The 26094-nt window shown below is 34.1% G+C and overlaps 2 protein-coding genes across 2 annotated transcripts in view; both read right to left on the bottom strand.

Annotated features, from left to right (window-relative positions):
* Nucleotides 1-1130: 1130 nt before the first annotated feature.
* LOC123688884 (protein EFR3 homolog cmp44E) overlaps nucleotides 1131-26094 on the bottom strand; it is a 31476-nt gene continuing 6512 nt past the window's right edge. Inside the window, exons 3-11 of the mRNA XM_045627621.1 lie at nucleotides 24641-24886; nucleotides 24433-24581; nucleotides 13379-13593; nucleotides 10611-10870; nucleotides 10381-10553; nucleotides 10067-10291; nucleotides 9768-10014; nucleotides 2683-2885; nucleotides 1131-2623 (exon numbers count right to left, since the gene is read on the bottom strand). Of these exons, the coding sequence (XP_045483577.1) occupies nucleotides 2326-2623; nucleotides 2683-2885; nucleotides 9768-10014; nucleotides 10067-10291; nucleotides 10381-10553; nucleotides 10611-10870; nucleotides 13379-13593; nucleotides 24433-24581; nucleotides 24641-24886 (2016 nt within the window). The 3' untranslated portion in view covers nucleotides 1131-2325. The remainder of the gene's footprint in view (nucleotides 2624-2682; nucleotides 2886-9767; nucleotides 10015-10066; nucleotides 10292-10380; nucleotides 10554-10610; nucleotides 10871-13378; nucleotides 13594-24432; nucleotides 24582-24640; nucleotides 24887-26094) is intronic.
* On the bottom strand, nucleotides 16962-18723 carry LOC123688886 (jerky protein homolog-like). Its single transcript, XM_045627623.1, has 3 exons — nucleotides 17859-18723; nucleotides 17329-17796; nucleotides 16962-17276 (listed from the first exon to the last, which is right to left on the bottom strand). Exons 1-3 carry the CDS (start codon nucleotides 18645-18647, stop codon nucleotides 16983-16985), a joined length of 1551 nt encoding a protein of 516 aa, XP_045483579.1. The 5' UTR covers nucleotides 18648-18723; the 3' UTR covers nucleotides 16962-16982.

Below are 26094 nucleotides of genomic sequence, written 5' to 3'. Positions count from 1 at the left end.
TAAATTGTTTTATTTCAATTCCTAAATAAAATATATTTTATATAATATAATTCACCTTTGAATAGAAGTTATCCAGAAAATATTACAAACATAACAGAATTAATATTTGATTTATAACATACAGCCTAGAAAAATACAACATGATAGGTTATATATATCCAACAATTTTTATGTTTAATCACAAAATTTTATCAATAATAGATAGATGAGTTGGGTAATTTGCAAATATTATTGAGTACATGAGAACATTTTCTTTTCACATGTTTCTACATAATAACAAATTCTTGTTAAGCAGGCCTCTCATGTGGAAAGGAATAAATATTTTTCAAACTCTGCATATTATTTGGAAATATCTAATTGTTTGTTGTATTTTTCAGTGAAACCATCTTATTTAGTATTTGATGTTCTTGGGCAATGCAATGGATTATTGTTATTATTTCACTGAATCAGGGTCATTACGGCTCTATTAGACTTGCGGGAACTGCAACCAAGTTGATCTTTTGTTCTTAACCCTACCTTGGGTAAAGGATACTTTTGTGAAAAAATTTGTAAGGTTGTGTTCAGTTGTAGCAGAAGAAAATATTCAGAAGAGAATGAAAGGTGATAATGAGTCAATAAAATCAATTTGAAGAGAAACCAATATTGTAAATTTCATTATCTTTATTCATTTCATTACATTTTCCTTTCATTTGATGTTGTTTATCGCTCACTAAAGATTTGGGCAATTTCAGATAATGGCAATTTTCTCCCTTATTATGAACGAATCAGTGAAATTTCACTAAGATATTATGACTTTAATATAATATTCATGAATAAAATACTTATGTAGTAAATTGAACTGAATAACAGGAACATGCCTTGAAGGAGACCACGGAAAAATTTGCCCAGTTAATCTAAGTGATTCTGTTCCAAGCCTTTCCATACATTTTTGTTTCGCGGTATTGTGCAGATTACAATACTTTCACATGCATTCAGAAATTTTGTTCTTTTCCGTTCCACAATAATGAGAAGTCTGCTTTAAGAAGGCAATAAAATTTGAAATTTACACTATGAAGAAAACAATGTGAATGTTTTGGTCACATAAACATGTCAGTAATATATATAGTACACATGTTTTTATTATATATATATATATATATATATATATATAAATATCACCCCTCCCTCTCTCTTGCCAAGACCATTCATCTTAAATTTTGTCTTTAGTTACAAACAAGCCACATAGCAGAATTACATTTTTTTTGAATATACTAAGTTATTAAGGACTTATAAAAATGGTACCTACACCAAAATGCAAACATAAGCTTTAACCATAGCCGAAAAAAGGCATTTGTCCAGAACAAATCTATAATGCGGATGAATCAGTATTGTTTCAGATGATCCTGGCAGATGAAGAAAAAGAAGATAAGTCAGATTGATCTAATACGTACGCTCCCGTAAATCCGAACGGCGGTTTGTTTCTGGTTGTTCGGACTAACCAGGCTCTACTGTACTCAATTAGCTGAGTACTCGGTATTAAGTGAATTTGAAATTACGGCTATACTACCTGTTTACATATACATTAAGAATTTTTAATATATATCTATGTATATAAAATTTTTGAAATAAATCAAATAATTGAATGATATCCGAGTCAACACAATTTCAGTGATTATAAAGCTCATGTTTTGAGGAAACAATAACATCCGTGAATTTCTTATAGTTACGGCGTATTGATAAGTGAATATACTTTTGACGACGTGGTATAACCGTTTTGGTGTTTCGCCTCCTGCCATATTTTTATTATGGTCGAGTTCGGAAAGTCAGTGCTGTCGAATGCTCATTAAGTGGGATGTCAACAAAGCGTTCATAAATTACCGATGGCTGAAGGTACGATGGAAACCATCGGGTTCTTAAACATTTCTGGAATTCAGCGCTGGAACATTTGATGTTTCATCGGAGTCCATAGGTTGCAGAGAAATGGAAGGCCGATGTTCCATAATTCTTCCATAATGAATTCAATCAAGTGGCTAATCTGATGTTTCAGTTTGAACATTTCAATCATGAGGATTGAAATAATTTTGGATTTGTTTTGACTTTCTAATTAATTTGAAATAATAAAAAAGTATTAATTCTTCCAGTACGATGGTTGAAATTAAAAGGGCATAAGCAGTCAAATTCTGGCAATTCTAACCATGTTACTTAATTTGACTATTTGCCTTTTAACTGTCACTAGAAATAATTGCTGACCAATAATGATATCAAACTTGAGTGAAAAATGATGACGTTTTATAGAATTTTAAAACAAAGTTCATAATACAGATGTTGTCAATCTCAGAAGAAAAGTCAATAAAAGAACAACTCTGGAAAATTCTGCTCATACGTAGGAACAGCGTTTTTCTTTTCTTCATCTGAAGGACTCCTTGTTTCAATAATACTCAAAGATTTGAATATTTCGTTTAGTTTATTCTGAAGTAAATCATGCTTTGGTTGGGTTCTTCTGATCAACTCTGAGAATGTTGCTGTTCTGAATGTGTGACTTAGTATTTTTCTCTTTTCGGCTTCAGCTTCTTTACGAACTTCAGATGGTTCAGTGAGAACTTTCTTCATACTTTCAAAGGTCAATTCTTCCTCTGGGACTTTTCTGTAAGGGAGGAGAAAACTTCAGATGGCCTCCACAATTTCGCTACAATAATTTTTTACCTTTGTACTCCTGGTGAACTAGCAGCACTATCTACTTCATTTATTCCCGTCAATTCTGTGATGCTTCCTCTACCGGTGTCTATCCAGCTGTTTCTGTGAGCACCAGCAGCCACAATTCCTGGACCACCAGCTCCATATGGTGAAGTTTGAAGGAGTCGTGAGGCATCAATTCCATGACTCTTAACATATTCACAAATGGCCATCTAAAAGTAACATAGTAGGACAAAAATATTTTTTTTGAAATAATTGAAAATTAGTTTATATCCGAAGTAACACCAATTCATCTCATATAAGTAGATCCAGCAGATGTTCTGCTATAATTTCATCATTCATTTCAGTGGAACAATTAATAATGAAGTATCAAAAATTTAATTAAAAGGACCTCCCATAATTTTATTCGCATATTTTAGCAAAATTCAGGGTTTGAATGATTTAAAATTTTTAAGGGGTTAGTCTCTTTAAAAAGACTGTTCTAAAAGTACTGGAGGTAATTGATTCTCGAAATACCGAAAGAACAATTGGTATATGGAAGCGAAGAATTCCAGTACAACACAGTTTGAATGCGTATTTGATAAAATTTTTCTTTTAATGTGTTCCAGACATAAAAATCCAAAAGGAGTAAGATCAGGGCTTTTTGGTGGCCATCTTACTTGACTGTACCTTCCAATCCATTGTTCTCTGACATTTATTCAGTTGGTCCCCTACATTCCAGCTATTAGAAGCTGGGTAGCCATCCATTTGAAACCAAATATTTTGTCTGTTTTCCAGAGGCAATGGATTGCCACCAAGGAAGTCTGATCTGACTCCTTTGGATTTTTATGTCTGGAACACATTAAAAGAAAAAGTTTATCAAATACGCGTTCAAACTGTGTTAGGCAGATATGGGTTAGAAATGTTTTGAACTGCGCAGGGTTGTAGATTCAGTAAGAAAACAATTTGTGAAATGTATTGAACAAGGCGGTAGATATTTTGATTTGCTATGAGTTAATTGTTTAATTATTTGTAACGAGTTTTTTCAGCATTTTGTCCCCTCTCGTAACTTCTTTCTTATAATATGAATTAACAAAATTTAGTTCATTCATTTGACTTGACAGATAAATTAACACTTCTAGTGAGAGTAACTCCAATATTCAATAAGAGAAAAGAACTGATTCAATCATTAAGAGCTTTAAAATGGAAGAAAATCAGGATTTAATAAATTATTATTTTTTGTTGTTATCATGTTAGCCATGATATTGAGGCAAAAAACAAGCAGCTAGTACAAAAGTTGATATGTCATTCGAAAGATTACTGATTGCTGAAAAGAAAACATGTTCACAATCATACATTTTTTATCAATACAATCATGTATGAATAATCCGAAGTACCCTATAATCCGAACGGCCCAATTGGTAAAATGATATGTATAATCCGCACAGCCTGAACTCTGCAATCCAAAGGTGAGAATGAAATGCAGAAAATTCGATTCCTTTGAGAGTATCAGGAGTAGGACTAGATCAAGGTTTTGATTAAGTGGAATTAGTGAACAAAGTAAATCGTACTATGATCCAATAGATGAAACAGAAAAAATGGGCACGAGGTGATGATGAAGAAAACTGAGACAGGGTTTTAGGAACATGATGAGATAATTGCTGATGTCACTGAGAAAATGAAAGCTCTTACAACGAAGATGAACCTGTTCAGAAAGTGTCCACGAAAAATGAGATCATATAATTCATGTTTTTTATTATTATTTTTATTATTAACAGTTCTTTATTGGAACAATCCAAAAGGCCATCGACCGAAGTCCTTCAGCCAGTTTTGAAAACAAAATATGGTATGTTAACAAATATTGAAAAAAAAATTAATTGCATACAAATGTAAAAAAAAAAAAAAAAAATTTTGTTTCTTATGAACAGTGAACTATGGTGTTGCGGACAACTTTTGGAGTTCTTCCCATATGGTGTTCGGCGGTGTCTTTCTGTTGGGTCTTCTGTTTGGATCTCTTTCAATGATGTAGGTTTTCAATATATCTGTATTACTCTGCTTCACCGCGAACTTTTTCCAGAGATTTTTTATTCGTTCTTCAATTGGCATTATCTTAGTCACCTGGTATAACAGGCTGTTGGGAGGGTTATACAAGGAGTTCCTGGGGTGTCTCATTTTAGTGATTCCCCTGAGCGATGTGGTCTCTGCGGTACTAAGGATCTTCCTGACAGTTTTATTACTGGTGATGTAGATTGGATGACAGTATTCCAACAGAGGGCGGCATATTGTTTTATAGATATGAGCCGCTGTTTTGGTACTTATTCCTTTGTTTTTGTAGGTTAATGATCTAAAATGCTTACTCCTGTTGATACATTTCTTCTTGTTGTGTATTGTGTGACTCATCAGAGACAATTTGTGGTCCAGCTCAACACCTAGGTATTTGGCACTATTTTTGCAAGCGATGTTGGAGTTTGCCAGAACCAGTTCAGGCGAGTTCGGAGTAATGTTGTGATGAAATATGACAAACTGAGATTTTTCTGGGTTTATACGTAGCCTCCATGTGTTGAACCATGTTAATATCGAATCTAGTAGCAGCTGCAGATTGTCTATTGTTTTTCTTAGAGTTTTGTTGTGACTAATGAGTGTGTGGTCGTCAGCGAATTGCAGCACATACAGGTTTTTGTCAAAGTGCTTGGGGTTTTGGTTATAGATGTCAAACAAATAAACCTTACTAAGCAGTGTTGCAAGTGGAGAGCCTTGTGGAACACCCTGTTCACTGTGAAATATTGTAGATAAGCAGCCATTCACTCTCACCTGAAAGGTGCGATTCATCAGGTAGGCTCTTATGAGCCAGATTAAGTGCGCTGGGCATTCCAACAATTTAAGCTTGTATAGAAGACCCCTATGCCAAATGCTATCAAAAGCTTTTGTAATATCCAGGAATAAAGCAGCACTGTGATTTCCCATTAAACGGTTCACCTGGACATTCGAAGTTAGTAAAGTTAACGGATGAATGGTTGAATTCCCTTCCTTAAACCCGAATTGATAGTTTGGAATTTTGAGGCTGACTTCCATTTGAACAAGTTTTTTATTATTTGTTCAAGATGTTTACCCAAAACAGGTAATAGCGTAATTGGACGATAACTTCCCAATGCACGACCTGCAGTATTGGATTTTGGAATCGTGATGATTATTCCGTGTTTCCATTCATTAGGAAAGTAGTGTGAATTGATACAGAACTCGTAGATTTTGATGAGATATTCGTGTACAGTTGGGTTCAGTTTGCGCAAAAGTTCTTTGGTGATATTGTCGTGTCCTGGTGCTGTGCTTTTTCCTTTGTACATTGTTTCATAATAAAGTTCCTCCTCCAAGCACATCAACTCCATTACTGGCTCACTTCGAAAATAGTCTGTATACCACTTGTTTACATCATCATACTTTTGTTTGTCATATTGTGGAGTGCTTTTCTCACTGAATGTGTCCTTGTAATATGTCGCAAAGATTTCTGCTTTTTCTTCATTTGTTGAATATAAAGTGTTGTTTTCTTCGATTGGTCCAGTATTTCGAGTTTCATTATATCGAGTCAATTTCTTTATTTGTTTCCAATAATCACTTCCTCTACTATCATTTATTTCATCGCAAACTGCCATCCACTTATGCTCTTTATATTGTTGTATCAGGGTCTGGATATTTTTGTTAAAGTAATTGATCTCCTTTTTGACTTCAGTACTGGGGCTTCTTAGATAATCTCTATGCATTTTCCTCTTTTTCTTTATTAGTTTGATGATGTATGGTGGTAATTCATGTACATAATATTTGGTTCGGAGGTCAGGGCTGTTTTCATGCACTAGAGATGTCAGAATAGAGCTGAATTGGAAAATTTTTTGCTGTGTTATAGGTTCTTTTGAAACTCCATTGACGTAAGTTACTAAATCGTCATTCAGTTTTTCCATGTTACATTTCCTTATGTTCTTTCTTGCTGGGTACTCCTGAAGGATTGGTTTGTTCAAATCAATATAAATTTCGATGGCATCATGTTCAGTACCGAGATCAGGGTGTGTTATTATTGACTGTATATTATTCTCCATGTTTCTGGTATATATCACACGATCAGGGGTAGTATCTGGATTGTTGGCCATTCTGAATGTTGGAGGTGTATTAGCCATTTTGAATGGAGCTTTCTTTAAAAATTCAGTTATCTGCTTGTCTTTTCTGGGGTTGACATTAAGATCTCCAATTATCATGGAATATTTGTAGAGGCAAACTTTGTTGAAGATGGTTTGTTCGATAGTAGAATTTGGATGGCAATACACCAGAAAAATGTGAAGCTTATCTTCAAGAAAGGGGATTGAAAAGTGAGTTGCTTCGTTCAAAGGGTTTTTCATTTTTGGGGGATTTTCTCTAGTCATCCTTAAACCAGGATGTGTCTGAATTAGACTTCCACCACGAGTATTCTTGTTGACGACTATCCCATTTCTATGTATTATATCCCAGTTTCTATATTTCGTGTTGGTATTTTCTTTTGTTTTTGTTTCAACAAAAAGGGCGCAGTTTATCTCGTGCCTCTCAAGGATATTGTTTATGAGGTGTTTTCTTGGTGTATAGCTGTTGAGGTTGGCGTACATAATCCTAAGTTTCGACATGAACTTGCATGTTTATACCTCCTCCGATGGGTTGTGTGGGTGAAATCGATGAAGGACTTTCCAGATCGAACATTAGAAGATAAAGCCTGTTTCCTGAAAAATGGGCCACTGTATCGATTGAGTATTGGTCAACAAATCTTTTCCTAAGTTTGGCAATTAGTTCTTCCCTGTTTGTATTTTTATTTTTGTTCAATTTGTGTATGTATGTGTCGATTATCATGTCATGTATCGTTATGACTGAATGTAATTTTGTGTTTTTCTTTATTTCTTTATCGATTTCCATAGACTTTTTGTTGAGGGGTTTTATTTGGCTATTGGGTATGCCATCTATCGGTTTCGTTGGTCTACGGGGGCATTTTAGCGACCAAGCTGCGTGATCCTCTGAGCCACATGAAACGCACTTTGGAAGAAGTTGACTGCTACACTTGCTGTAATGATGAGAGCCTTCACATTTGGTGCATTTGATGGGACTGGTGCAATTTTCTCGAGTGTGTGCAAAAGATTGGCAACGGGAGCAAGGTTGTGGGATTGGTGCAGGTGGATTGCTAGGATATACTGGGTAATATCTGTGCTTGTAGAATAACCCTTCATTTAGTAGTCTCTCAGATGATTTTAAGCAGGGTGTTATAATTCGAATCATCAAGGTTGGTTTATTTGTTGCTCTAGCTATAATTCGTTTACAATATCTATGTTCCACCTGCATGCGATGGAGATATTCGCTGATTTCTATTTCTGAAATATCAAGTTCAACCGAACCAACCACTACACTGTATGAAGCATAAAATTCTCTGGTTGTTGTGTTGGTTTTATTTTGGGATGGATGTGTTTCTTTAAAATTTTGAATTTTTTCTTCTGCGACAAGTTTATTGAGGGTAACCACTATTAAGTCTTTATTCTGATTGGTTTTAAGTAGAAATCCTTGTTTTGTTGATAGAATAGAATCTTCTGAGTTTGGGTACTCTCCTTCCCATATGTTGGAAAGATCTTTGCGTAATAAGGATTCAGCAGTTTTTATATAAAATAAGTGCTTATATTGTTTATTAGTAATTTCTTTCATTTTCGCGGAATAGTTTCTTTTGTTGATTAGTTTGGTTGATTCAATAATAGTGGCTTGCAGTGTATCTGGAGAGTTATTTTGAACGTGTGTGTGAATAGTGGAATTCCCTTCTGTTGTTTGATAATTTTTTGTGGGCCTCACATGGCTCCGATAATTGATAGGAGGTGACATTATTCTGTTAGGAATTTCTTGTACAGGCGGAAATTGTTTTTTGTTGGGATTTAGCTGAGTGGGCGAATTTGGATCTCTATTCCTCTTTCTTTTGTGGCGCACTTTTCTCCATTCTCCATTGTCTTCAATCTCCATTTCAGAGTATTCACCATCACTCGAAGAATTCATCATAAACAGAGATTAATATTTTCGTTATTTATCAGCACCGTTTGCGGACCGTCGTATTTGATATCTGATCGCGACAGATGCTCCCATGTTTTTGATGGGCAGAAATACATATTTCTATATAAAGTGCAGCATTTTTTTATGAAAATGAGTTTGCACGCTCTAGAAATGTTTTTATAATCCAAACGACGTTCGGATTATAGATATTATTCAATATGATTCCTATAATCTGAATGATTTGATAAACCTAACAGGTCCTGCCAACTTTCTGTTCGGATTATCCATACATTACTGTATTTCTATTGGAAAATTGTGATTGATATTGTAAACCTAAGAATAATTATGTTTATATGCTTACCACACCCGCAGTAAGGAATTTTTTGACACAAAAAATTCTTGTATTATAGCCAATTTCATGCTCTTTTGAAATATGTGATCAAATAGCAAATAGCTTCTCTTTCCCGCCATCAGACATATCATTACATATTACGACTACATATGTAATAAGTTCTATATGTGCAATAAGTTTTTCTGTGATAATTGTTATTTATTTACTTTTAGACAGAATCTATCAAAATGTGTGATTCAAGGCAATTATTGTTTAGTTTTACCCAGATTTTGGATCCCTCCCAAATTATGATTAACGACGCAATGCTTCGTCAGAAGATAATAACGAAGAATATTATTTTTGCTGACACTTTAGACTGTATAGAGTGGTTGGTGAAAAGAAATTTGATCAAAAATTTGGCAATACTAACCCCGAAATGGCGTTTATTGTCGCACAGATGCTGGCTCAAAATACACTTTTTGTGGGCACAGCCATCTCAAATGCTTCAATGAACTCCTAAAATTCTTATTAAATATAGAGCTGATGAAGCCTTTAATCATTATTATGAATAGGTCAAAATATGTTGTTGGTGTTGAAAAGTGACAGTTGGGAAGTAAAATAATATAAAGATATAAATAACTTGTAGAATATATACTTTCTGTATTTATAATGAAATTTTAATCACTGAATACAATGAATGAATAAAATCCAATGATAATATTTTTTTTCCATAATTTCAAACTTATTTTCTTACCTGGTCTATAAGTAAATGTGGCACTTTTCCAGCACCCTCACTATTACTAGGATAATGGACCATAAACTCAGGTAACAAATGTGGAGCTTCCTGACGCCTTGCTTCTACAATTTGACTAGCATATTCCTCCAAAGACTTCAAGTTTGCAACATTTGAAATGAGCACCAAGAGACAAACAATAAGGCCATGTAAATTAAATTTCTGAGCAGAACTTAGGGAATTGTTTGTAAGTGCCAAATTCTGAATACTAAAAAATTGGAAAATAGAAATGTTTGATTTCAAAAATTTAAAACTCTTACCCTAAAACAAGTTGTAAAAGGTCAATCACAGTTTCTGCACTGGAGAGTTCTACACACAATAGAGCTAAGGTGGTGTAGATAGCTTCTATATTCTCTGGAGTATTAGTATCTATCTGTAAACTAGTGTATAGAGCATCATATATTATGGGTCCATGTTTGTTAATGAAGATCAAATCTGGTCTAGACGATTTTTCGATCACCAGATCTAGGTCTGATATGTCTACACTAGAAATAAAGATTTTATATAAAGGTATTTCATTTTTGGGGAAGGATTATTTCATTATTCTTGTAATAGTGACTTATGATGAACTTACTTTGGTTTTGTTAGTTTTTCCAAGTTATGATGTCTATCAATCAATGTGTGAAGTATCTTCTGTACTAACAATCTCATATCTGAATCAGGAGCCAAAGACATTCTAAGTAAGGGTTCCAGGAATGATACTGGGAATGTTGAATTCAAATGGATTGTTTGATATTTTGTTCCAACCTTCAAAATTAGAATAGATATCAGAAACATTTTAATGAAAACATTTACAAAAAATACCTTCAGTAAACTTTTCAACAGAATACTTTGCAACAAGTTGTCTGCAGGTGTTTGATTATCAACTGGAGGAAATGGTATTTTACTCATAATAAACATCATAATTTCAATTTTTTGATAATCTGGGAGATGGTTAGCAAATTCCCCCAGAGCATTGATAAGAGCTTCTTGATACTGTTTCTCCTCAGATTGTGATACACAGTTCCTGACTGAATCCCTCAAATGGCTCAGTAGGGAATTAATTATTTCCAATACAGTAGGGCCTGTTGACAAAAAAAAGTGAATATTACATTATGCTACGATGATATTGTTTTTAGATGAATTTTCCATAGTTTTCAATTCATTGAAATGCTAATTTATTACAATTGGTTAATCTAGTAATAGTAAATTCATTTTATATATTTTTTTGAGATTTTGTTGTATAATTTGGAAGGAAATGAAACCATGATATTTATAGAAATGCAGTCATGAAAAGGTCCATTTGCGCGGATTATACCCTGAGATCTACCTTAAATAAGAAAATGAAACGTTGTGTTGATGTTTTAAGATAGCGTTTTATCTTGATTTGGTCTCGACTTAGGTAACCTATGACAGTAATATGCCAAGAAAGTTCACTCTACTAATTAGTGAACCTGAGAGAATAAACTTATCAGCAGGACTTATTTTGAATTAGAAACAGACATTTTTTATAAGACTTTTGTCATAGGGGTGGAAATATTCTTTAATATAACAGTATATGCGTACAACAATTTTGAATCAAAACCAAAAATATTGCTTTATATTACATATGGCATATGGAAATTCCTTTATATTTATGTGGCCGAAGGAAAACTATCAATTGATCAATACAGATCAAAAACAATAAGCCCGGTTGTATCAAGTGTCTCAAATTTGTAGTTCAGTAAGGGGGATCTCAGAATCCCTTTGAGCTAAAAAAACTGGTTTCAAGCTATAAAAGAACATTGGAAAATGGCGTGAAATTAAAAGTTCTCATAACTTACTTATTACTGGTGCTATAATCATGGAACAAAAACCTTCTACAGGCACTATTTCAGTAGAATCCATTGCTATAATCATTTGTTTTTTATTGCAATTACAACGCATAAGCAAAAAAAAAAATATATCTGCTGATATATTTTTTCTATAAATGAATGAATATCAGCAGAAATGCAGCAAGATTACAATCAGACTTTGAAGAAGTCAATGATGAATAAGGAATGCCCGAATGGAGATTGGTGTACCTTTGTTTGATAATTTTGAAGGATTATTCGAACCTGAAACTAGTTGTCATAGATCTGATGTTCATTCAGAAGTGTTGCCATGTGAACAGAAGATTTGGGAAAAAGCAGAAATAAACTCTGGAATCTTCCCGATAATTTCCCAGCATAGAGTTAAATTTACTGATGAATAAAATCATGTCATAACAATATTTTACTTTTGGATTAATTCCGCAAATATTTTGACGAAAACGAAATTTTCCTCAAGTACACCCTTACAAGAAATGAAACTTATAGCACCAACACTTAAATTTTCTATAATTATTCATCATGTACCCATTTGCATAAAATTATTATCATCTGTGTAATATGTAAATTTGTTTTCAAATATAATATTTTAACAGTCTCTTAATTTAGAAGTCGAAACCTCTTAAAAATGTAAAATCATTTTTCTCCTCAAAATGATCATCAAAAAGAATCCTCTAAAAGGATCTTCTAAGAAATCCATATCTACATAATCCACTTTTTTTTTGACAATTAGAAAGGAACACTAATATCTATACAAATCGAATTGTAGTTAGGAATTCCAAATTTTTTATATTTTATTGGCTAGAATCAACAATTTAAATATTAATTCTCACTTCAATCCAAAGAACTTGCTTGATTCTTTTCATCTATAAATTAATGGCAATAAACTCAAATTAAGCAATGATGCAAGAAAAATGGAGCCACTTATCGTAGATTTGGCGCTAAGTTTTGGTTAAGTACAACTGTGCAAGTAGCCAAAATAGCAAGCAACAATGCTATCTTCTGGAGAAATATTTACAGATTTAGCTCAGTTGAGCTTGCTACAAATATAAACTGTATAGGTGACATTTCTCAACCCGTTTTAATATTTAGCTTTGCTTCAAGAAGCCTTGTTTTATACTCAAGACTACACAAAGGGGCCTCAATGTGAGAGGATCTAAACTATTGTTTTCAACTTCCTTACATAACTCACAAAATGAAAATGTAAAAGATGATTGCTATGATGATCCTATATATGGGGATAAATAAAGCATTGTTATTATAAAGCAATCACAATAAGAATAATAACATTAATCAAAACAGATGTGTGCCAGCATCCGCCATTTGAGGACATGTGATCCAGGAGTGAGCTTTAAAAAATGCTCATGCACTTCAAGGATTAAATTAGTAGTTTTAATTTCAAGGACTAAAACAATACTTTCAATCTCTAGGGATTAAAAGTGATCGACATCCCGTTACTAGCGCGACAACACTACCAGCACACTACTCCTGCAAGACAGGTTTTTGACAAATTAATTATTTGTTATTCAAGGTATTAACTGGTCATAGATACATATATAGTGCATAAAATGGCGTACAGCATACAAACAGTGTGACTAAAGTGTTTTCAATCCCTCAGCGAATTGTAGCCCTTCTAGCTCCTAGGTTATGAACCCCTTGAAGTGTAGTTCCACCAAATAAGCCATATTTAAATTTCATTAAAATGCGCGCGCACACGGATCCAAATAGAAGTATTTATTTACTCACCAACACTTTCTCCAGCGGCAATAGCTATTATTTTCGATAATACAGCAGCTATACTTGTTCTTATTGATGCACTAGATTTACAGTTTTCATCCAAATGTGCCATAAGAGATTCTACAACTGTATAAGAATACTGAGCTTGTATTGAAAACATTATAATCCTGAACGTGTGTATGGCAAATTGGTTGGGTACCCAAAGCTCATGCAAATCAAAATGCCTGAAATATGAAGGATATAAAATGAAAAAGGAAAGTTTTTTCATCAAAAAATGTTTTTCTTTAGTTTTCACATTGGTCGTTTTCTCCTATTTTTTGTCGCAATATTCCCATCAATGGTCTATTCCATAGAAAGTTACCTGGGCTATTTCTGTTGCATGAAGACGGAATTATACTAATAGAAGTGTGTTGGAACCGATACACGCAATACTATCGAAATTAATCATTCCTGTATCGACTGCGTTCGGCAAATCTAAATCGGTGCAGAGCGAGCGGTGTAATCTGCACTTTAGAAGATATTCAACTGAAATTTTCGGCATAAATACTTGCTCATTTTCCAGATCTGTTGCAATGATTCATAAAATTTCAATTAACTCCTATAATCGTAGAAAAGAAGAACTACAAGAAATACCCTGCATCTCTAAAACAAATCGTTTGCAGGCCCATGTTTACAGGACATTTTTCCAAAAATTACCCAAGGAATCTCCCATTTTGATTAGAACTTCCAATTAAGGAACAGCCTGTAGGTATCAAAATACGTTAAAATTGAAAAGGTTAGTTATACTGCCACAAATGGATGATGAGTCCCAGCTTGGGATATTTAAATCTGACAGCAGAAGAAATAATAGGAGAAAATTATACTATAGCGGTATTGAGCTCACTGATTTTCAATATATTTATAAGTTTCAGAAAGATTCCTAAGAAATATTAAAAATAGAGTATTATTAATTAATGCTATTGTAGAAATATCATATGACAAATATACTGATTTGATTCAAGGATATCCCCTTAAACAACCAGTTTTGTGAAAAAAGATATTTTCATTATTAATTAAGTACTATAAAAAATTCTAGAATATACTTCAAACATGAAGATTTGCAAACCATTCATTAATTAATCTTTCTCGGTTCTTAATCTGGGAATCTGAGAGCGTACGCCAAAACCGACTATGTCGGCCGATGGCAGACACAACTGCCCGGACAAGTAATGTATATGTAATTTGCTCATAATTTGTCACTTGGACAAATCCAGAATATTTCTATTATAAAGGGCCAGGGCATTTATTGCCTAACAATACTTTCAAATAAACTCTGTGTCGTATCTGGAAACAGAATGTGTAGATTTGGTTTTTTATATTGGCTAAAATAGTCCACGTTCCGCCGAGTGCCGATTTTGTTACTGCCATTGGCTGCAGCTACTCACATCTATCACTTCTTAATTTACTTTATCATGATTCGCATAAACCGGATTAATGAAAGGGGCATTTTTACTCGGTTGCGGTTCGTTGTGTGACTGATTTTTTCTTTTTATTCGGATAAAGTATATTCAAACTCAATTGAAGTATGCTAGAATATTTCTAATGTACAATACAAAGGTTTTCCAATAACCCAGTCCTTTTGAATAAATCCCTAGTGTATCGTTTATCGAAATATGTATGTGTCGATTTGGTCACTTTCATTGCTCTAAAATAGTACACGTGCTACCGCGTGGCAATTTGGTCGCTCTTATCGGTAGGAGTTGTGCTCATCTTCCACATCTCATCAATAGAACTAGTTTTGGTAGTTATTAAGAGCCTTTTAAGAAAACACCGATGAAAGATTCTACACTCATCGAGAAAATGTTTTTAATTACGATGACGTTTGGCAAAACTCTGTGTTAAAAAACTGAAGATTTTGCGATCAAAACTATTCCTCTAGTTAAGAATAATCAAATTATAACACAGTAGAATAGCATAGTGGTATTAATGATTTCACAACAAAAGCTATTCACGTCGCGAATTAACTGAAAAAATCGACATCAAAGTTCAATACAATAGCGTAAATATTATTTTCAACTCTAGGGTTCAAAAAGCGTGCGCCCAAAGTTACGGTATGAGATCAAACGAACATCTGGATAAGTGTTTTTATGGAGTAGTTCAAGTGAGATTGAAAGAACTATAAAGTTATTGATATTCGACAAATAAAAACTAAGCTATTGCTAAAAATAGAACGATACAAGCTTCAACAAAGCATTGAAAATAGTTAAAACATACTTTAAAATGGTGAAAATTGTGCGGTCGCAGTTCGCAAAACTAAATTACTTTTGTGCAGCACCTTCTCGGCTGTCAATAGTGAAACTAGTGGAAAATTTGAGCTGTTAGGACAAGTTAGTGATATTATGAATCGAAACGTCTCTCGAGAACAACGGAGAATATTACTGCTGTAGCCTGTAGTGTTGACAAAAACCCAGGTTTGTCAATTCCTCGTCGATTAAAGGAATTAATCATTCCACAAACGACATTACACCGTATTTTGCATAATGATTTGGGTCTTGAATTAAGGCTTTTAAAGTTCAGTTGACACAATAATTCAAGCAAGTATCTTCGCTGATTGGGTTCTTAAAATGTATGAAAATGATCCGGATTTTTATCGAAAAATCATCTTCAGTTTTAAGGCCCATTTTTTTGGGCTGATGGTGTGATTGGATGTAAAATGTTCAAAAAATGAGGATGGTCAACTATTACGGTGAATGTATTGCGCTACCGAGCTATGATTCATAATTTTCCTAGTTAGAATTAAAGATATTAATGTGGACGACATTTATTTTCAACAAGACCGGTCTGCGTGCCACACAACCAACGGAACAATTGCAATTTTGTAAGAAAAGTTTTCTGGGCGTGCAATAGCACGCCCAGAAAACTCGGTGATCAATTGTAATCCCCTCGTCGTTGATCACCGAGATTTTAGACTTTTCTTTCATTAATATGACGCATCTCAATGAGAAAAACACACAACAAACGACCAGAAGTCACGTACAGGCTCACGCCTCTGTGACTATATGTTTATACCCTGTAGCTTACAGAATAAACCATTTTATTATTATTATTATTTGCTTGTACCGCCCCATGTTAGATGTTTACCAAATATGTGATTCAATCCAGTGTCGTAACCGAAATTCAGCGGAATCGCATTCATCTTCGGGGGTAGATATCATCCCCAATTTGTATATTTGATATATGCGATTTTTGGTGAAATTATTTATTTCACAGGAGGTTCTATTTTCTGTCAAAAAAAAGAGTAACTTTTTAGATAATATACTGGGTGATTCATTGGTAAATGGGCAGAAGATAGAGGATACCGAGGTGAGTCAGAAGAACCTATATTTGAATGTTCTATCTCTTTTTATTATCAAGATACAGAGTGTTTCGAACCACACAATATATTTTCATGATATTTGGTATGTTTATTCTTTGCAACATCCAACAACTACTTTATACAAACATAGTACAGTAGACTCGCGATACTGTGAACACAAAATGTATCAAGGGTGTTCGAGTTATCGGAAGTGTTCATCTTAAGGGGGGTAGGGCAATGTGCAAATTTTGTGACGTATTTTATAATAATTCATTTATTTTAACACTTGAAATATTGTGTAATTTTGGTTTGAATTTGTTTACTCTTCAAATTTTCCAGTACAGCTTTTTCTTGCAGGCGTTTCAAAGTTATTATGTCTTGTATTTCCATAAAATTTTCTTCAGCCCAATAAATAACAGTGGAAATTGATTTCACTGCTTCGAAATGTGGAACTTTGGGCCTTACAATATCGACATCGTTATCTTCATCGTCGCTGTTTTCTGGAATATTTTCATCATTCATATCTAGCTCATCGCAATTCCACCGTTCAATTTCTTTTTCATTATAATCATGCTAAAATATAGAAAATTTGAAGGAAATGAAAATGTATGCTGATTTTACTTACCGGTTGAAGTTCCATTAAGAGTGATATTGTATCTTTCACAACAACTTTTTCTCTATTGAGCATTTCTTGTAACATACTCAAAGGTATATTATCCTCATCAGTGAAATCTTCAGTGCGATCAAACAAATTTTTCCAACACTTTGAAATCATCTCTGCATCCAATTTGATCCATGCAACTTGTAAATGAGCCACACAATCTTTTAAAGTAAGTCGTTTCAGAGCATCGGTTATGTTTTCCTTTTGACTCACAATTTGACTCAATAAGCTCCTTCTGTAATGTAGTTTTGTTAAACGTAGGATATTCTGATCCATGGGTTGGATCAAAGGAGTCACGTTGGGCGGCATATAAACAGTGAAAATTATTCCATCTGAACTTCGTAATTCCTCAGCCGGCGGATGACAAGGAGCATTATCCAAAATGAGAATTGCTTTTTGAGGCAGTTTTTGACCTCGCAGAAAGGATCTGACCTGAAATTTGAGTTTGATATCATTATGTTATACGAAACGTAAAAAAATTACATGTCACTCACCTCTGGAATAAAATGATGAAAAAACCATGTCTTCAAGATGTCTATCGTCATCCAAGCATTTTTTGAGTGCTTGTAGATGAACGGATTTTTAAAATTTTTAAAACATCTTGGCTTCGCTGCTTTACCTATTAATAAAGGCGTCAACTTATGCGAACCATTAGCATTCACGCACCCCAATAAAGTAATACGTTGCTTAGCCATCTTCAATCCAGGAGCTGCTTTTTCAGAAAGGGCAACAAATGTTTTGTCAGGGAGAAGTTTCCAAAAAAGGCCTGTTTCATCTGCATTGTATATTTGATGGTTACTTAGGTGATGTTCTTGAATTAAATTCTTCAGCTTCTGCTTGAAAGGATCGACTAATTCTGGCTGCGATGATAGCTTTTCGCCAGTAATTTTTAAAAATCTAACGCCATGTCGAATTTTAAATCGCTGTAGCCAACCATCACTGGCATTGAAATTATTGGTTTCTTTAAATTCTTCATGTAATTTTGATGCCATGTGTTTAATCATATCTCCTGTGACAGGAACATTATGTTTCCTCTGATTTAGGAACCATTTGTATAATTTTCTTTCCATTTTTGGATTTTCCGGTCTTCTCAACGTTCGCTTCTTGCTAGGTTTCAAGGTTTTATTGACAGAGTCCTTTATTTTTTCAGCCTTCTTCTTTATGGAACAAATCGTTGATTTTGCTACGCCATATTTCACAGACAAAGCAGTTACACTTAGACCTTTTTTGTGTTCGTCTAATATATTCGCTTTCTCAAATAGAGTTAAACACTTCGGAGGCATCGTTACACTCTGATATTCCGTAAACGCAAAGTACGATATTCACTGTTTCAATAAATCTGAGATACTAAATGTATTATGACTATGCAAACAAGTCTGAACGTGTTCGTAAGCGAAAAAATTAGATTATCTGTCTCTGTTCATGTTACCGAATTTCTGCGATGTTCACGTTACAGAGTAGTCAATGGATCAGAATTTCTGTTCACGTTATAGAGCCATTCACGGTATCGCAAGTTCACGTTATTGCGAGTCTACTGTATCTGAATTTTTTTCAGGTCTGTCCAGGAAAAATTGATAGATAAGATTCAACCCAAAAAAAACATCCTGTACATTAAATTTTGATAATATAATAATAATAATATAGTTTATTCTGAAATAGATACAGTATAAACGTTCCACACGGAGGTATAACCTGTACGTGATTTACATTTTAACTGAAAAATTACAGAATCCATACGTCCAAAGTATTACATTTCCAAACAGAAAAAATAAACACAAAAAAAAAGAAACTCTCTTTTCTAACTCTTGACATAACTAAATTAAACTATCATTCGCTTAACATTTCAAAGGATGGATGTTCCATATAAAAGGATTGAACGCTCATGTGACTGGGATGTACATAATAATTTATTGAAATTAGGCCTCATCAACTAGGGATTGATAAGCGAAGCAAAGTAAGCTCTTCCCTTTTCCATTATCCAATTTTTCATTTCTCTTTTGTACGCATAAAAACTCTTAATTTCCTTCAGTTTTCTAGGAATGGTGGAATGAATACGGGGTTCAAGGTAAGTGCAACATCTTTGTCCTATACGTTTTTCGGCTCTAGGAACAAGATACTGGTTTTTCTTATTTCTCGTCTCATAGTTATAATCACTTTTCAAGATATTTATCCTTTTCATATATATAGCAAGCAGCATATCCAGTGCGAACAGTTGATGTGGATTCATGATTCTGGAGATGTTATACAAACCATCGGATGGAAACAGAAGAGGTTTGCCGTAGACAACCCGTAATAGCCACTTCTGGATGACTTCTACCCTTTTCATGTGAGTTTTGTATGCTCCGCCCCAACCAATTATTCCATACTTAATATGGGATTGACAAAGCGACAGGTAAATTACTCTTAGATTTGTCACATCTAGATATTTCTTGAGACACCTGAATTTCGGAAGTAGATATCTCAGTTTTGTCACTACCGTAGTGATATGTTTGTCCCATTTTAGGTGCCTGTCAATTGTTACCCCCAGGTACCTGATATGTTCTGCCTCAGGGATTGAAGTATTGTTGTCAACTTTGAGATTGCCCATTTGTGGAAGACCTGAACTATAAGATGCAAACAGTAGGTATTTCGTTTTTTCTGTGTTGATAGTTAACTTATTTTGCTGCAACCAATTTTTTATCCTTAGGAGATCCCTCTCAACTTCCAATTTCAACTCTTCCCATGTATCACCCTCATACAATACGGCAGTATCGTCTGCGAAGCTGATGACCTCCCCTTTCTTATTCATTAAAAGTAGACCGTTCATGTAAATTATGAATAAAATTGGTCCCAACACTGTCCCTTGCGGTATCCCATATTCAACCTTTTTCTTCTCACTAACAAATTCATTCAATTTAACGTATTGTGTTCTATCGGACAAATAACTTTCAATTAGATCATATGCCTTTCCTCGAAAGCCGCATTGATGAAGTTTTCGAATCAGTTTCCTATGTGACACTGTGTCAAAAGCTTTCGCGAGGTCTATAAAAACGCACAAACCCACCCTGCCGTTATCCAACCAACTGTATACCCTCTCTACAACTCTTCTAATCGCTTCCTCTGCAGACTTGCCAGATCTGAAGGCGAATTGATTGTCTGATAAAATCCTATTTTTCTCTAAAAAATTTACTATTCGAACTTTAAGTATTTTTTCTATTATTTTAGCTACGTTAGATGTGAGACAAATAGGTCTGTAATTAGTTATATTTGTTGTATCCCCTGACTTGAACAATGGTTTGATTATACCAGTTTTGAGAATACTTGGAAATTCTCCCGATTCAAAGCATCGGTTCACCAGCAACATTAGAGGTTCCGCTATTTCATCTTGATTATTTTTCAGTAGCTCCGTTTGTATGCCGTCCTCTCCAGGGGCTCCATCGCTTTTCAGTTGCCTAATCATTCCCTTCACTTCATTCGTACAAGTAGGAAAGAAAAATAACGTTTCATTACAATAATATTCGCTCCCACCATCTTGGACCTCTTCTATTCCTTCAGCCAATTTTTTCCCAATTTCGCTATAATACCTACTGAACTCTTCCACTATTTTCTCCTTATCCATCAGCTCCTGTCCGCTTGAGTCTCTAATTGAATTTATTTCTGTTTTAGGTCTCGATCTCCCACATATATCATCTACACACGCCCACAGTGACTTAGCTTTGGATGCTCTGTTTATCATGTTATTAATGTAACCTTTTTTTGCCTCTCTTATCAGCTTCTGCAGAATATTACGGTATTGTGTATATTTTAGCCTTAATGAATTATTGGATTGATCTTTCATCATTTCTTTATATAAGTTGTTTTTGATATTTATCGCCTTCAAAAGGCCTGCAGTGATCCACCTTTCCTTCCCTGATTTTCTGTACGTTGATTTAACTTTAGTTGTATTTTTTTCTATATTATAATTAATTTCATTGAGAAAACATTCTGTGAAGGAGTTGACACCCTTGTTCCTACTGAGTTCATTCCAATCAATATGTTTCAAGTTTTTTCTAAGTTCCGAATAATTTATATAGGTTCTATAGTGGTCAGCTTTCTTCTTTGGTGTATTTTCGAAGTCGAGGCATAATACTGTTGTGTAATGATCAGTTATATTTGTACGAATAATGAACCCTTTATTCTGATCGACTACTGGTCTACGACAACTCAGGAAAAAAATGGTCTAAACAACTACCACTGGATGGTCTCGTAACATCGTTAATATAAGATTTATATCCAAAATAATTCAAAAGATTCACATATTCCTCAACACATTGATGGTGCGATAAGAGATTGATGTTCATGTCACCTACTAAAATGTGATAATCGAATGTTTTGCTCTCTTCAATATAATCAAACAAGTCTTTATTGAATTTTTCTACGCATAATTGAGGCGATCGATACATCCCTGTGATTTTAATGGTTTTATCAGTAAGCTTAACGTCCAATTCAATGGCCCTAACTTCCCCTATAGAAATTACCCTATAGTTGTATTCTAGGTCTTCTCTAATATATACAATAATTCCATCATTCTTATTATAGCTTCCGTTGTTGTAAATACATGTATACCCTGCTATTTTGAAAAGATCCAGATCTGGAATTTTGAAAGTTTCCGTCAACAAAATCACATGAAAGTTTTCAGAATATTCTCTCAATAATATTGTAAATTCTTCAAAATTCTTCTCAATACTTCTAATATTATTATGTATTATCTTAAATTTATCCCTTTCATCCACATGATCATTCAATTCGCCAATCTGATCCAAAATTTTGGTTTCATATAAATTCACTTTAAAGTCCCTCAAAAATTGGTCCATATTAACAATGCAAAAAAAAAAAAAACAACAAAAAAATCCTCAAAACTACAATCTAATAGCAAACGAAAGCAATTACCCCTACTGAAAATTCTACAAATAAAAAAAACTAAAAACTAAGAAGACAAAACTTATCTCTCTCTCCAAACTGTCTTAGCCACCCCTCTTTGTCTTGCTTCCCAGGTTTCCTGCTCTCTGATCCCTCCTTATAGGACCCGACGATCCTGAAGACTGTGATCTCGTTCTTCCCAGATCCTCAAAGTCCTTCGTCTTATTCAGCACAAGATTCAACGTCGATATTTCCTTGTTTAATTTCGATTGTTCTTCAGTCTGCAAATGGTCGTGCTCAGTAAGCATTTGTTTGAAACGCGCAATGGGTGCGGGACTACCAGGAGCACTGTTCACCAAATCAAGATTTTTACTAGATAGAGTAGCAGGTTCCTCGATGAAGTCTTTACTGGTCTTAGGTGATCTATCCAAATTATCTTCCCCCTTCAGCTGTTCTATGGAGTACTTCTCCCCATTGACGTATAAAAATCTGGATCGTATATAAGCTCTGTAGTTCTTAGCTCTGGCTATGGATAGTTGTTGTCTCAGAAATCTGAAGTCGCTTCGGTCCTCCTGACAAAGATCTTCGCTGATATAGATGCGAGTACCTTTTAGTTTTCGCCGGTTGTTAATCACTTTTGATTTGGCCAAGAATGACAAAAATTCAATCTTTATCACAGAGTTGTTTTTACTGAGTCTATATATGTTGTTTACTTCAAATTCTACCAAGTTAATGTTTAGAAGGGAGTTCAGCTGTGAAATTACAGAATGTACAAGGTTTGAGTCATTTAATTCCAATCCTGTTATAATGATATTATTCTTTATAGAATGACGTTTAAATTCAAGAAGCTCCTCTTCAACTCTATTCACTCTTTCCTCGCACAACTGCACTCTTTCACCTGTAGTCGATCTAATCTGCTTGATTTCCTCTCTCAGCTTCGCCAACTCTTCTTTGATTGTGGAGGTTTGTGCGGAAAATTCATTCTTCAGAAATTTTGATAATTCATCACTCACTGATGCCATTCTTTTCCCGGGGTGTATTTTCGTGTGTGGTAAGCCTTAGGCTAGTACTTATCAATATCACAGATGTAGATAACAAGATGTAGACAAAATACGAACGAACGTAAATAAATCGAATAATTTCGGTGAAAACAGTTGATTTAGGGTTCAAAATAATATTTTGACGTGAAATCATCCGGTCAGTCAGAGTCTGGAACCCACAAACTTTCTGCTGTCGAGTTTTCACAAAATTTTAATCAGAATTTTTCTCGTAAAATGAGAATTTTTGCAGACAATTCAGAAGTACGTTTACTCATATGGACATAAATAATATGTTCGAATAAAGGAAGAAAATGAACTAAAGGGAACCACATATTTTTCGAACTTCCGCATGCGATTTTAATATCGAATATCTTGTCAAACCTGTAACCAAAATTTAAAAATAATTGAATTTTATTCAGTATTTACCCTCTTATTTTTTGGGTCACAAACTTGAAACATAACAAATGAACAGATTTATATTATTCGGATAAATCTGTGATGATTTCAAGTAATCAGTGAAAAAGAAAATTTTCCGAATCGTTGGATAGGTAGGAATGGAGCTCATAATTGGCCTGCAAGTAGTCCCTACTCAATTCCTATTGATTATTTTGTTTGGGTTTCTTAAAATCAAAAGTTTAATCGATATTAATAAATGATATAATGCAACTTCTTCTGAGAATCGGGGGCGCTTGCAACAAATCGATAAATAATCAAGAAATGATGAGAAAATCAAGAACTTGTCTAATAAAAGAGCACAGAAATGCAGAAGTTCGAGAAATACAAGGCTCCCTTCAGTTTTTTCTCCTTAATTCGAATATTCTATCCAATTGGAGGAATTTTGATATACAGGGTGCCGTTTTGGGTTGAATCTTATTTATCAATTTTTCCTAGGCCAGACCTCGAAAAAAATTGTCTGTATAAAATAGTTGTTGCAGAGAATAAATGTACCAAATATCATAAAAATATATAGGGTGGTTCATAATTGGGTGAATTAATAGAATTGAAGAAATTGACAAAATCAATAAAACACTCTGTATCATCATTCTAAAGAGAGATAGACCAATCAAATGTAGTTTACTCTGACTCACCTCAGTGTCCTCTACCCTTAGCTTCCGCCCATTTACCAATAAATCACCCTGTAGATACAAACCTCAAAACTGGCTTCAGTACTGTTCTTATATGACCAAAAGATGCCCTTCCCACAAGTTCTCTCATACATGTTTCAGCTAGCATTGGAGGATTATCTTCATCTTCTGTAGGATCTTCATTGGGTGTTTCGTTGGAATGAAAACCTGATTCCTAAAAGTAGCATTAAATTAGCGAATTAATGATTTATTTTCTCAATATACATTAGGTACCTGCATATTGAACAATAAACTAGGTACGATTTTATCCATATGTATGGGTTCCCAAATATTTTCAACCAGTTCATCAGATACTGTTTTTCGGACTACCGCTTGCAAACCTTTGATACCAGCTATCCGTATTTTATTCTTTTTTTCTCCCTCGCCACTATGACACATTGCTGAGAACTTACTGACAAAAAAATCGTATCGTCTGTGATAAGAAGGTGTATCTTCTTCAATATTTGCGAACTTTACGAACTGAAAAAAAAAATAATTTTTCACTAATAGCTAATCAATCATCTTACACATAAAAATTTTTCGTTATTCATCATTATCTTCCCCATTTTAAATTTCATGCTTATATGAATTAGTATGCTGTTTTCGGTTCTACAAAACGTGGACTTTGAAAATCTTAATTATTGAAATATATTTCAAATATTTTCTGACTGATTGTTCCGTTTGATTGTAGATTTGTGCCAGGCGGCTGCATCTTGTCTTGTTACTTAGCTTGAGAATGGTGGTATTTAATTTAATTTTTCTATTATGAAAAATACATAAATCAGCAGAATCATCTCTTTTATGAAATAAAAAAACAAAAATTAAGTCCTTAGTTTTTCATCCTTTTAATAATATTTCTCTTGTGCACCATATGCAATTACATTTCGGTACCATAATTTAAATAATTTGGGTTCTAGTAATATTATTGGCATGAATTGATGATAAATATGATAGAAATAAATGACGATCTCAGATTTGGTGTTGTGAAAAAGTAATAGTAAGATGTCTAAAACACTGGTGTGTTCGCTTATTCTTGAAAAACCTTAATGGTCAAGTAGATATATACATTTTACCTAGAAAAATTCCGAATTTAATGAAACTTCTAGAGGTTGTTTGGGGGTGCTGCGGGATGACTCTGTCAAGTTATAAAACACGCGCACCCTGTGCTAACCCTTCGCAGGGCCGAAGAAGCTCAACATTTTCGGTTTTTTGCTCATAACTTCTAACCTAATTAGTTTTCTACCAAAACGTTAGTTTTCAAAGGTTCTTTGTCTACTGGAATACAAGATTGAGGTGACGACTTTTGAATGGACCAGCCTTCTTGGAGTTTAATGGTATTTGGTCTCTTTTCACTTGATTTCCGCATCGTTTCTTATGGTGCTGACGTCGTCTTTCCGTCAATATCGTTTTGAGGTTAAATTAAAAGTGGATCAACTTTTGACAGATCAAATGAAAATTTTATTGATGGTTGATTGGCCAATTCTTTATATAGCACCACCTCAAGGAAGAAAAAGGAAAAGAGACCCATGCCCAGTCGCCAAAATTATCTTAAACAAAATCTAACCAGTAAACACACAAGTATTTTGAACATCTTGAGCAACATTGTAATTTGACGAGAAATCGAAGGCTCAATTTTAATTAATTTTTTATATTGTAAACTATCAAATTGATTATTTTCACTGGAGAAG

The sequence above is a fragment of the Harmonia axyridis genome, chromosome 1, assembly GCF_914767665.1.
Source record: "Harmonia axyridis chromosome 1, icHarAxyr1.1, whole genome shotgun sequence".
Classification (NCBI taxonomy): Eukaryota; Metazoa; Arthropoda; class Insecta; order Coleoptera; family Coccinellidae; genus Harmonia; species Harmonia axyridis.
This window is presented reverse-complemented; position numbering and strand designations above follow the sequence as displayed.

Coding starts and splice junctions, on each gene's coding strand:
- LOC123688886 (XM_045627623.1), bottom strand. CDS start 18,647: ATGCCTCCGAAGTGTTTAACTCTATTTGAGAAAGCGAATATATTAGAC. Junction 17,797..17,858: donor TTCATCATTTTATTCCAGAG/GTGAGTGACATG, acceptor CTCAAATTTCAG/GTCAGATCCTTTCTGCGAGG. Junction 17,277..17,328: donor TCTTAATGGAACTTCAACCG/GTAAGTAAAATC, acceptor TCTATATTTTAG/CATGATTATAATGAAAAAGA.